The sequence below is a fragment of the Solanum lycopersicum genome, chromosome 5, assembly GCF_036512215.1.
Source record: "Solanum lycopersicum chromosome 5, SLM_r2.1".
In the NCBI taxonomy this organism is placed as follows: Eukaryota; Viridiplantae; Streptophyta; class Magnoliopsida; order Solanales; family Solanaceae; genus Solanum; species Solanum lycopersicum.
In genome coordinates this window covers 31,609,834-31,622,125 of record NC_090804.1, presented here as the reverse complement: position 1 = coordinate 31,622,125, position 12,292 = coordinate 31,609,834, and the positions used below count along the sequence as shown (strand labels likewise).

Sequence of the window (12,292 nt, the reverse complement as noted above, 5' to 3'; positions counted from 1 at the left end):
TCTTCATTTAGTAAAAAGGATGACATCAAGAGCTAAGATCAAGCATCGCGAGTCAATATCCATGCATCACGGAACATCATGCATCGCGAGTCAATTTTCATGCATCGTGAAAGATCATGCATAGCGAGTCAATATTTATGCATTGCGAAAGATCATGCATCACAAGTCAATTTTCATGCACCGCAGAAGATCATGCATTGCGAGTCAATTTCTATGCATCGCGGAAGATCATGCATCACAAGTTAATATCCATGCATAGCGAAAAGATTTCATACCTTGCAGAAATCTATTTGTCGCGAGAAGATTTCATGCCTTGCAAAAACCTATGCAGAGCGAGAAGATTTCATACCTCACAGAAATTTATGCATCCCAAGACGATTTCATACCTCGTAGAAATTTATGCATCATGAGAAGATTTCATACCTCGTTGAAATTTATTCATCACGAGAAGATTTCATACCTCGCAGAAAGTTATGCATCGTGAGAAAATTTCATACTTTGCAGAAATCTATGCATCGCGAGAGGATTTCATGCCCCGCAGAAAGTTATGCATCGTGAGAAGATTTCATACCTCGCAGAAATTTACGTATCCCGGGAAGATATTCATGCCCTCAAGAATTCATGCAATGCCAAAAAAGAAAATTGTGCATCCCAAGAGAAATATTTATCCATCGGCATCAAATACATTCTTTTATTTTGATAAAAGTGAACATTAAGAAGAGCATCGAAGACGATGTCAAGAGAGATACTAGCACACTTCATCAACTTTCCTCATGTTGAAATCAAATGAAGAATATATTAAAAATTGTGTTGCCAACATAAGACATAAGCTTTATTTGCTTTACGTCAAATCAATCGAGTTGACGTCAGATGTCGAGAAGAACGATTAAGTGTTAACACGGTAAAAAACATTGTCTCCCATTTAAATTGCATTTTTATGCTGACAAAGTTTATATCAGTCTTTTTTGAGAGCATCCGAAAGGATGAATTCTCCAAAAACATAATCATAGGTGCGTACGACATCAGAAAGGATGCGGCACAACTTGGAACTTTTTCTTAGCAGCGAACTGTGACATAGTCCATAGAGGAGTGTCAAACTCTTAGGACGCGAGTAGAGGAGCGACTTCCACCACCATCAAACCACACCCCTATCAGAAGGCATCTAGGGGTTTTTTTCGGTTTTTGTCAGTTTCGGTCTCTCATCCGGTAGATTTTGGTGTCTGCCGGAAGCAAGTTTCCAATCTGAGTGACAATGAGCCAAGAACTTTGGAAATTATGTCCGTGTAAGTCCTTATTTATGGGTGTGAAGTGCACCACATGCAGGGCTAAGAGGCTACAAGCCTCTTTTTCATACTGTCATTAATTTGTCATCTGTCCAAAATCAAAGGTTATGCCTTTTTAACCGATCGAGTCGAACTACAAGCAGCCTGATTCCTAAGGTTCAAGGATATGCAGGCGGACTCAACGTTGAAAACTCGACTGTATTCCGACATTCGATCTTAAATCTTACTCCCAAGCATTTCGATCCCCTCATAATCCGGTATTGAAATGACTTTTGAATTCTTTCAAAATCATGCGTTAAACTAAGCACATCGAACTACAAGTAGCCTTAATTCTCATATAACCTGAGATATGTAGGAAATCCACTTCCGTGGTTCGCTCCATAATTTCTTGAGTCCGTACCAGACCCCTTACTAAAGATGAATATGTGGTCGGCCAAAATTGGTATGGTCAATTTCATTTTCTCAAATTGCTTGCATCAATCCAAGTAAAATGAGGGACAGTTGTTGACACCTAATTTTGACCTCCCTCAATAATAATTAACTTACGAGCTTCTCGGGTTTAAACAATTCAAAATAACCAATTTTCTAATATTAAAAAAAATTAGCTTGTAAGTTATTTTAAATAAGGTTTGACACTTTTTACAATTTTTTAGCTAATGTACACGTTTTACATATTTATTCATATAATTGTCATATCTTTTTTATCAATATTCAAAACTGAAAAATAATAAAATTAATAATAATAATATATATTTTGGTTTTATATAAATATTTGTTTAGCTATTTATCTATATGATAGTTTTCATTTTTAGTTAATTATTTCATAGCCAAATTAATTATTTTTGTTAACCTCAAGAAGCTTGTTAATTAATTATATTAATTCGTCTTATTTTAAGACTTAATCAAATTGTCCAATTACTATTTTATTTTGGCTAAATAGGTAGTATTCCTAACAAAAAAACCAAAATTGGGGCCCTTTCTTCAGATTTTTACTAACCCAAGGCCCAAGTTCTTTCCCATTAATGATTTTCAGCAATACCCCGTGGGCCGATCCTCCAACGCAGCCCAATTCCGATTTCCAGCACACCTTTAAGAATTGGGCAACTTTCACATATAGCAAACAAAAAATTCATATTTGTATGCTATAGCAAACTTTGCATAATTGCACTCCATACCAAACATAAAAACTGTATAATTCGCTATACATATACAAGTGTATAATTCGCAGGCCTAAATTGTATAATTCGCTGGCCTAAATTGTATAATTCGCTGGCCTATTTCGCTGCAATTGTATAATTAGCTTTGCATACAGATGAATCGAATTAAAATGTATGTATATTGCATAATTATAAGTGTATAGCAAGAAGATATATGTTTTTCTCGCTTTACACAAAAACAGAAACACAATATATACACTTTTGTTGTATAAAGCTAGAAAAAATTGTATTTCACTGCAATTGTATAATTCACAATTGTATAATTCTTTGGCTTTTTTCTCTGCAATATTTGAAGTAAAATGTTTGTAAATTATATAATTAAGTGTATAACACGAAGATATACATTTTTGCATGTGTATATACAATTTTCTCTCGCTTTGTACAAAACAGAAACAGAAATTATACACTTATGTGTATAAAGCGAGAGAGGCGAGAATGGGAGAGTGGCGAGCGAGACTTCTGGGAGAGAGACGTCTGGCAAATTTTTGCCAACGTTTGCTACGGAACACAATTAAATCAAACCCTAGCTATTCTATTTAATTTAGGTTATTAGTTTGCAATTATATACAATTTTCCCTTTAGAATTTTATTTTGCCCAGCCCATTTTCTTTTATTAAATAAAACGTCCCGATCCATTCTTTAATGGGAAAATTGTATATAATAGCAAACTAATAACCTAAATTAAATGGAATAGCTAGGGTTTGATTTAATTGTGCTCCATAACAAACGTTGGCAAAAATTTGCCATGCGTCTCTCTTCAAGAAGTCTCGCTCGCCACTCTCCCATTCTCGTCTCTCTCGCTTTATACACAGAAGTGTATAATTTCTGTTTTTGTTTTGTATAAAACGAGAGAAAATTGTATATACACATGCAAAAATGTATAGCTTCGTGTTATACACTTAATTATATAATTTACAAACATTTTACTTCAAATATTGCAGATAAAAAAGCAAAAGAATTATACAATTGCAGTGAAATAAATTTTTTCTAGCTTTATACAACAAAAGTGTATATATTGTGTTTCTGTTTTTGTATAAAGCGAGAAAAACATATATCTTCTTGCTATACACTTATAATTATGCAATATACATACGTTTTAATTCGATTCAACTGTATGCAAAGCTAATTATACAATTGCAGCGAAATAGGCCAGCGAATTATACAATTTAGGCTAGCGAATTATACACTTGTATATGTATAGCGAATTATACAGTTTTTATGTTTGCTATAGAGCGTAATTATACAAAATTTGCTATAGCATACAAATATGAATTTTTTGTTTGTTATATGTGAAAATTGTCCTTCTTTAATTTACCAAGAGACGACCTAGGCATCTTTCTAATTGACAGTGATTCAAGCTAATTGACATCAGCCCTTGACTCGTTTCCCCTTCTCAGCGCATGAAAAAGACAAGTAGCAATCTAGCGACTTCACGCGTGAAATAGCGCCGGGGCTCAAGACGTCGACGCGTGTCGCCAAGCGCCCCTCATCACCCTCTCGATAGTACGCTCGCATGGCAGAGCATGATTGCTTTTCAGTTTTGCCAGCACTATTTCTGTCCTTTGGGCATAAGATCAAGCCACGTAATGTTGCAAGGACAATTAGAGTTGTTCCTAGCCGTGGATTTCCCCTTTTCCCCTTTTTCTGAATAAGGTTGAAGGTTCAGAAAAAGTTTGTTCTTCCAAATTGGTGAAACTTTTTTTTTTTTTTGGAATTTTGAAAGGGAGAAATCCAAAATGGGTCTGGATTTTGGACACGTATCCGCCCCAACTTTCAAGAAAATTGTAATCCTAATCCATCGCTATATAAGGTCTCTTTCTATTCTATCAAAGGGGTGATTTTTGGAGTTGAAGGCAGAGAAGAGGGAGATACCAAAACAAAAGAGAAATATTTTTCACAAAGTGGTTTAGTGAGGAGAAATTCTTTTTTACAAGTTTCAAAGTAGTGTAAACAAATATAAAACAAGATATACAGGCATAAATACTTCTAAATATTCTGTTTGGAGTCAAAGATCTTGCTTAGAGTTATCTTCTATTGATTCACGTTCTGAATTCCATAGTGAAAATAAGTTCACTGATCGTCGTTTTCCCAGTAGCCGCCTAGAACAAGGTAAACAACTCGCAACTCTTTCACATGTTCTGACTTTAATATGTCGAATATTGTTTCATACTCTGTCGATTCAAAGAGGATTTTTATTTGATGTGTTTAAGCCAATCTTGTTAAAATGATATGTCTGTATTCTGTTGTTTTTGGTTCTCCATGAGTTCCTTTGGCTAAGATCTTCCTTTTTTTTATGTTTGTTTATTATGTATTTCGTCTTGTTACTGCTCCGAGCTTTTAGTTTAAAGAATGGAATCCCTTTCGTCCTGTATTTGGAAGGAGTTGCGTGAATCATGTGGCAGCTCGTTTGATTATTTTTTTTTTGATACAAGTTTGAATTTAAGTTTGTGCCCTCTACAACAGGACTACAAATATGTTAATCTCTTCTGCTCGTCCCGTTGTTTTACTTTTAAAAATAAGATTGGAGTTTTGTTAACTCACTATATGCCTAAATATAGCTTGAGTTTGTTTTGTATTGTTTAATAGGTCGAAAGAACTGGAAATTTCAGCCTTTAACATATAGTTGTTTTTGACCTGTTTTGCTATTTTGTGATGGAAAGCATATGTGTTGTCTAGATCTTCTGTGGCCTCATGAGAGCTTGATCTTTATTTCTGGATCATGTTAGGAATATGCTCTTAGCCAGTCTTTTCAAGTTCTTCATAATTTGGCCATAGGCAATTTCTCTATATTGTTTTTTTGAAGGTCATGTGCTGCTTCGAGTTTTGAGTTTAATTCTTAAAGGTCAGTGGCGTTTTTCTTTATACTTTCTTTAGTTTCCGTTCTTCTTCATCCAGGAGTCGGAGCCTTAAAATCGGTCTTGAAATATGTTTGTGTTACAGTATCTGATTTGTTCCTAATTGTTCTCCGAAAATTTCCTAATGCATCCTGATGTTTATCCATGTAGCTTTAATGGGCATTATACACTGGAATCATATATGAGTTTTAAATTATTCTTTTTTTGTTGACCTCTTGTTCAAGTGTATAAAACATGAGCCTCCAAATTTAATATTATTTGTAAAAAGATGTTTTCTCTTAACTCGATTTGTGCTTGACTCTTCTGTGAGGTCTATTCCTTGACATGATATTACTACTCTTTGTTGAAACAATAACATTGTTTTAACTTCCGTTTACTTTTTGCGAGATTGAAATTTTTAGTTTTGGCATTATTTGAATTTCATAAGTTAACAGGAATTCAAGTTGATGACAATAATGGCTTATTAGGCCGTGTTACTGTCGTATTATTTTCTTCTGATCCTAAGTCTCGCTTACCATTTTCTTTTTGTTGACTGTATGTGAGAATCTGCCCGTGTCCTCGTGGATTTCATTTTATTCCCACATACTCGAGAGCCGTAAAGGCTCAACGTCTTCATTGACTCTTCCAGCTTTAAAATTGATGGACAGGTCCTTGAAATTGAGGAATACGGAGCCATTGAAGAGTTGAGGTTTTGTGGCCAAAAGTCGATATTTTGTATTTATTTTATGTTGTATTTTTTTAATTTTAGGCCTAAGGCCTTGTAAGTTTACTTATTTTTATTTAGGACAAGTACAGGTGAAGTGGGTCAAAAATTCAATAAATGGGTCCAAATATCGTTCCAGGCGTACAGATAACTCGGATTAGGACCCTACTCTCTTTCTTTCTCTCCCTCCCTCTCTTATTTTTGTTTACTTATCTTCTTTATTCGTCGTTAGTGTTAAGGTTAAAAACAATCCAAATTCCCGCAAATTCCCGCAAACGCTGCAAATGATTTATCGACTTAAAATTTAATTTCAAACAGATTCTAAAAGGATGAATTATCTCGTAAATCAATTCTTAGATAGTAAAATTAAATTCTTCATTTTTTCAAACAACTTCAAATAAATTTTATCTCCAAGTTTAAATTAAATCGTTTAGTCAAATAAAATTAGTTGTCGGATAACCGCAAATTAGCGGACGTCCTAGGTGCTTTTAAAACCTTTCTAAGATGTTCATAGCGATCCCTGAATTCTTTTAAAGTTTTCAAAATGATTTTTCTGTTTAAATGTTTTGAAAACAAATGGTTTTTTTTATTTTTCTAAAAAAAAAAATTAAGTGGCAGACTCTAAAAATTATAAAACTTACAAAAAAAATATATATTCTTTCTTTTTTGAATCAAAACAATGACAATCATTTTATCTGTGGCGAAGTCACCGGTGACGAAGACGGTAACTGAAGGAGGCAACTTCTTCTTTCTTTTCACTTCCATTTTCAAAAGGTTGGAGAAATTCCTGTCAAATCTAAGTGGAAAGCACTCGTTGAGCAAATGATCCAAATATTTTGATTTATTTCGTTTCAGATTGGTTGAAATAGATGACATAGCAAAGCTACAGGAATAGAAATGAATGAAAATAAAATAAAATAAAATTATTTTACCTGCGGCGAAGTAACCAAGGATGAAGACGGTCACCGAAGGAGGCAACCTCTTCTTGAATTTTTTCTCTTCCCATTTGAGAACATTTTGACCCTCCCCCCTCTTTATGTTGTAGGTTTTTTACATTTTCATAGGTGGGCTGGGCTAGGATTTACCCTTTTTTATAATATTAAAAATAAAAAAATGATTGTATAATAGAATAATACACATACATATGTCAAGTAGAGCATAAAGACTCACACTTTTTTTATTCGTTAAGTATCACATTAAATAATTTTTTTTTTCTAGAAATGATGAATGACACTTCTTCTAACATTTTTCCGAACACATGAAAAACAAATCATTGAATTAGTTAAGCTATCTTATATAGTTGTATTTATGATTTTATTATTAATGTATATAAGTTCATTTAATATATACAAGTCTCGTAAATATAACAACAAATTTGATCAAAGAGATATTGAATTAAATAAGGTGTAACACCTCGAGATCTAGTAGGCTAAGCTAGGTCTAAGTGGGAAGTCAAGAATTAGAGAAAATAACCTTGGAACCCTCGACGAAGGTCTACACGACTCGTGAAGGAAACAACGACTCGTGGTGGCGCCCATGGACTTAGGCATGGTGACCATGGGTTTCTCACCTCCCACGAGAGCCAAGAAGGTTCATGGTGGTCACCACAGATCGTGACGATTCGTGTGGTGAGGTTGTCACGCCCCTAACCTGCATCCTTGACGTGGCTGACACTCAAAGACCATTGCTGACCCCAAGCGAACCCTTGACCTGGCTTACTTACTCATCAGAAGACTTAAAACATTAATACAAAGATTAAGATGCTAACTAAATCAACTGTTTGGAACTGAAATAAAAAATGTTTTTAAAATAAACGTTTACCTTAGCCAAAATGAAACTCAAATATGAAAATAAGTTAATAACAAAATTATGACGAAATAACTAACATGTGAACGAATATCTAGGAAACCTCTAATAACTGAGATGGATGTTGGGACAGACCCCACAACATCCTAATGAACTAAACTAGAAAGCAATGAAAATGTATTCTCCTGAAAGCAATGAGGCTCACCAACAGACTCTGAACTGATCATTGGATCAACGGTGTGCTGGGATGTCGATCCTAGTTACCTGCGTCTACATCATGATATGATGCAGGCCAATTGGTGTCGGTACATTTAATGTACGAGTATGCGAGTTGGAATGCTAAATAACAACTTAAGCTTGAAAAGGAGTAAGAAGGAACACTTACCTTGGCTTTGCTCGATTCATGAATAACATAACTCAATATAACTACTCATTTCACTATATAGGAGCTTAAAAACATGTGCAATGTAAAGATAAGCTGTTTAAAGTATGGTTTTCAATTATGTGTATAAAAATATCCAAAATAACTTTGAGATGTATGTAAAAGTACATAATAAACTGATGTAAACTCATAATCTTAATAAAAGACATATCATGCTTCCTCTCAAAGTATACATGTGCAATGTATGAATGAAGTCCCATACCCCCATTTATACTAAGTAGAACTCCTTAAGAACCATGCAATTACTACTAAGAGATTTTATCTAACCGACAACCATCACTGCCAGCATAGTGATTATACAACAATCTACCTCACGCTGCCAGCATGTCCGGTACTCGGCCAAAGGTATAAGACCTGAACTTCCTAATGGATCGACTAGTAAACTGTGAAAAACATTCATTTAAAAAGTATGACCCTTTTCTACCATGATGACTACATGGTCTTCATGGCAACTTGAGTTAATATGAAACTTGCATCCCTACATCAGTGCTTGATACCATTCCCAAAAATATACTTATCTTGTATGTTTTAAAAATAACTTTTCCTCTGATTTGTGATTTTTTGCTAAAAAACTTGGCTCAAAGGATATCTTGGAAATCTCAGCTTCTCTCATGTGGCTGGTATTGCAGGACAGTCAGATTATGGGGCTCAATCTGTTGCACTTTCTGGTGGGTACGAAGATGATGAAGATCACGGTGAATGGTTTCTCTATACTGGAAGGTAATGGGCGCCTGTTTTTTTTCATGGATGCATGTGCATTCTGGCTTTTTTTTTAAAAATCACCTTGTTACAACTACTCAAAATTTATGTAAGTATGAATCCCACTTGTGATGCATATTTCTATGTTGAATTTTTGTTCTTCATTTCTTTTGTGTTTGTGAACCTCACTTTTACTTGTAAGATATCCACACATTGTAATATCATGTTAGTTACTGTTTGATTAATTAGTCATGTGACCTGACACTGAATTTGGTCCATGAACTATCAACTTCATTAAGCTGCTTTTTCCTTTTAGTTTTTAACAATTCTGCACGATTAGTTTTAGTATTTTGTTTGCTTAAACGTGAGTTCAGATTAATGCTTGATTTTGCATTTCTTTACTTTTTTAAACTGATAATTTTTTAGAAATATCCTCTCTACCTTGAGAAAATAGGGGTAAGGCTGCGTACACGCCACCCTCTCAAACCCTACTTGTGGGACTACATCTGGTTATGTTGTTTTAATAGCTGCTGTTGGTTTCTGCTGTGAGGTGCTCTTCTAACTATTTCTATGTTGATTTCTGTTGGATAGTGGTGGAAGAGACTTGAGTGGTAACAAGCGAACAAACAAGCTACAATCGTTTGACCAGAAATTTGAAAAGCTTAATGAAGCTTTACGTGTCAACTGTCTCAAGGGTTATCCTGTACGAGTTGTGAGGTCAGTCGCTTCCTTTAACTCTCTGAATAATTAGGTATAGAGCTAAAACAAGTTCTTTCTATTCCTTCTTTGGATTGGAAGTTGGCTGATGATATATGTTGCCTTATGCTCTCATGGGCTGGTCCACAAATTATATGTAGTTTGCTTAGCGAAGTTTGCATGATTAGCTGATGCACATGTTATTAGTCCTGTCATTCCTTCCAGAATGGTTGTTTGTTCCAATTTTTTGGTAGTAGAGAGTAGTGTTATAAGTGTTCTAGATTGCAATCCACTTTCTTTTTTTTGCTTTGGGATGATAGTTTCTGCTATTGAGCATATCTTGTCCTGTGAAAGCAAACTAATTCTATCAGCAACCACAAGTTGGGTTAATGCAGCTTGTTTTGTATTTCAATATCCACATCAAATATCTTTTGCATTTCCATTGGGAGTTTATTTGTTATTCACAAGTTTTATCTCTGTCCATTCCAATATGTATAGGTCCCACAAGGAGAGTTCGTGTGTATGCACCTGACAAAGGAGTACGATACTACGGGGTCTACAGGATTGAAAAGTGTTGGTGGAAACCTGGAAAACAAGTTCAAATCTTGATCAAAAGCTTCATGCATCTGTTTATTTAACTTATTTTTGTCACTTATTTACATTACATTGACTTGTGTGCATGGATACAAAGATTGTCGATACCTATCCGTGCTCTGTGATAATGATCCTGCACCATGGACCAAATCTCTTGTTATCTCATTTTTACTTTGTTATAATATCATCCCCTTCTATTTGGTCTTTAATCATGTTCGTGTTCACCATGTTGTATATATTGGCAGTGATGAATAAGGGGACCGTCCTAGGGCCTTGCCTGCCATCAAAGAATCAGATATGACTGAGAGAAAAGGATCTCCAGCCTGGGATTATGATGTGAGAAGCATTTAGAATCTCCAGTTGATTCTTTCCTTTTTGTAATGTAGCACATTAAAAGGATGTTAGGAAAAATACTACATTATTTATATTGGAATAGAATTATAAAATAGTAAATAACTTTTATCAAACACTGTGTCGTGGCAAGCCACTGCCTTGAAAGAGATTTCGGCTCGACTCCGGTGCAAATTGCTGCAGCCGATCGCTCCCCAAGGTTCCCACAATTACTCTCAAGCACGTGCACTCGTGGTTAAGAGTTTGGAGGTTGGTCAAAACCAATTGCCCAAAAAATATTCTAAGGATAAGAAGAGGGAGGAATTTTTTTTTTCTCTTCTTTTTATTTATGTTGGTAGTGTGTTTTTATGCTCACTGAAACTACATCTTTATATAGGAGTTGCAAATAGGAGTTTCAAAGAGAAGAAGTGAATTCTTAAGAAACATATGTTAAATCTTAATGACATTGAAGGCATTACATCACATTTTAATAAAAATGTAATTTAGAACAGATAAGTCATTCTTTTGTAACGTATATTTCGTATACTTTGCATTACACTTAATTAATATTATAAAATTAATATTATAATCCCCAACTAATGCAAAAATAAAGAGTTAGAACAAATTTTGGACAAAAGGAAGGAACATGTACTTAAGTGTCAATATCTTTCGATTTGAATTGACATGTAGTGATATGAGGCAACAACTTATTATCCACAAAGTGAAGTACTCTTGAACTGAGAGGATATGAATTGAGACCCTCATAACACATACCATATACTTAAATTTTAAGCAACCTCCTCGATTCAAACAAAGTGCTTTTATGATCATGCACACACCCTGGGTCTTATGAGTGCTCTAGAAAGATGACCCAAGTCTTTCATAAAAGGAGACTCCATCAATTCTATAAACAATAGACCACCTTACGGCTATCGAATCATTAAGAGCAAAATAAGCTCAACCTTAAAAAATACTGCACCATGCCATGAGATGGAAAATGTGGTGTATATTGAGGCCCAACAGGTCCACCACATTATCTCAATCAATGGGATTTAGCCCCATCCCCCTCGGCATTTCAAGGATTATTTTCATTGCCAAGCACTTGGTCATAGGATCCGCCAAATTTCTTTCAGACTTTACATATTCCAAGGAAATAACACCCAGTTTCAACAACTGTTTAACTGCACCATGTCTGATGTGAATGTATCTCTTTTTTCCGTTGTACACACTGTTTTTGGCAATTCCAATTGATGTATGTGAGTCACAATGAAGAGAAACTGGTGAAGCTTGTCTTCCCCACCCACAAAGGCATATCTGCCAAAAGATTTCTCATCCACTCAGCTTCATGCCCTGCCAACTCGAGAGCAGTGAATTCTGATTCCAAGGTAGAACGTGCTATACAAGTTTGTTTGGAAGACTTCCACAAAATAGCAACTGCACCCAAAGTAAATACATAACCACTGGTGGATCTAACTTCATCATCGTCAGTTACCCAGTTTGCATCACAAAAACCTTCTAAAACAACAAGAAATTTGTTAAAATGCAAACACCAATTCATAATACCTCTCCAAATAACTTAGCAACCGATGAAAAGCATTCCACTGTTCACTACTGAGATTATGAGTATATCTACTCAATCTACTAACATCATAACCTATATAAGGTCG

The 12,292-nt window shown here is 34.9% G+C and overlaps 1 protein-coding gene and 2 long non-coding RNA genes across 5 annotated transcripts; 2 read left to right on the top strand and 1 right to left on the bottom strand.

Moving 5' to 3' along the window:
* Window positions 1–3,754: 3,754 nt before the first annotated feature.
* Window positions 3,755–6,209, top strand: LOC101252393 (uncharacterized). Its single transcript, XR_182743.5, has 2 exons — window positions 3,755–4,609; window positions 6,003–6,209. It is a non-coding gene; the product is annotated as an uncharacterized lncRNA (long non-coding RNA).
* LOC138348571 (uncharacterized) lies at window positions 4,176–8,571 on the bottom strand. The gene is made up of 2 exons (XR_011221289.1): window positions 8,070–8,571; window positions 4,176–7,776 (listed from the first exon to the last, which is right to left on the bottom strand). It is a non-coding gene; the product is annotated as an uncharacterized lncRNA (long non-coding RNA).
* LOC109120226 (E3 ubiquitin-protein ligase ORTHRUS 2-like) lies at window positions 8,515–10,504 on the top strand. 3 transcript variants are annotated; one of them, XR_002027702.3, is made up of 4 exons: window positions 8,515–8,651; window positions 8,936–9,026; window positions 9,597–9,722; window positions 10,200–10,504. XR_002027702.3 is itself a non-coding variant. In XM_019213754.2 (4 exons), exons 1-4 carry the CDS (start codon window positions 8,631–8,633, stop codon window positions 10,231–10,233), a joined length of 267 nt encoding a protein of 88 aa, XP_019069299.1. In that variant the 5' UTR covers window positions 8,528–8,630; the 3' UTR covers window positions 10,234–10,504. The 3 variants fall into 3 exon arrangements, 1 of the variants encoding a protein (XP_019069299.1); XM_019213754.2 differs by having other exon boundaries at window positions 8,528–8,651; window positions 8,941–9,026; XR_002027703.3 differs by lacking the exon at window positions 8,515–8,651 and adding an exon at window positions 8,671–8,827.
* Window positions 10,505–12,292: the final 1,788 nt, after the last annotated feature.

What these genes read in the sequence shown, in the direction of transcription:
- LOC109120226 (XM_019213754.2), top strand. Translation starts at nt 8,631, where the DNA reads ATGTCCGGTACTCGGCCAAAG. An exon ending in TGTCCGGTACTCGGCCAAAG is followed by an intron (nt 8,652 to 8,940) that starts GTATAAGACCTG and finishes ATTGCAGGACAG; the next exon opens with TCAGATTATGGGGCTCAATC. An exon ending in TGGTTTCTCTATACTGGAAG is followed by an intron (nt 9,027 to 9,596) that starts GTAATGGGCGCC and finishes TCTGTTGGATAG; the next exon opens with TGGTGGAAGAGACTTGAGTG.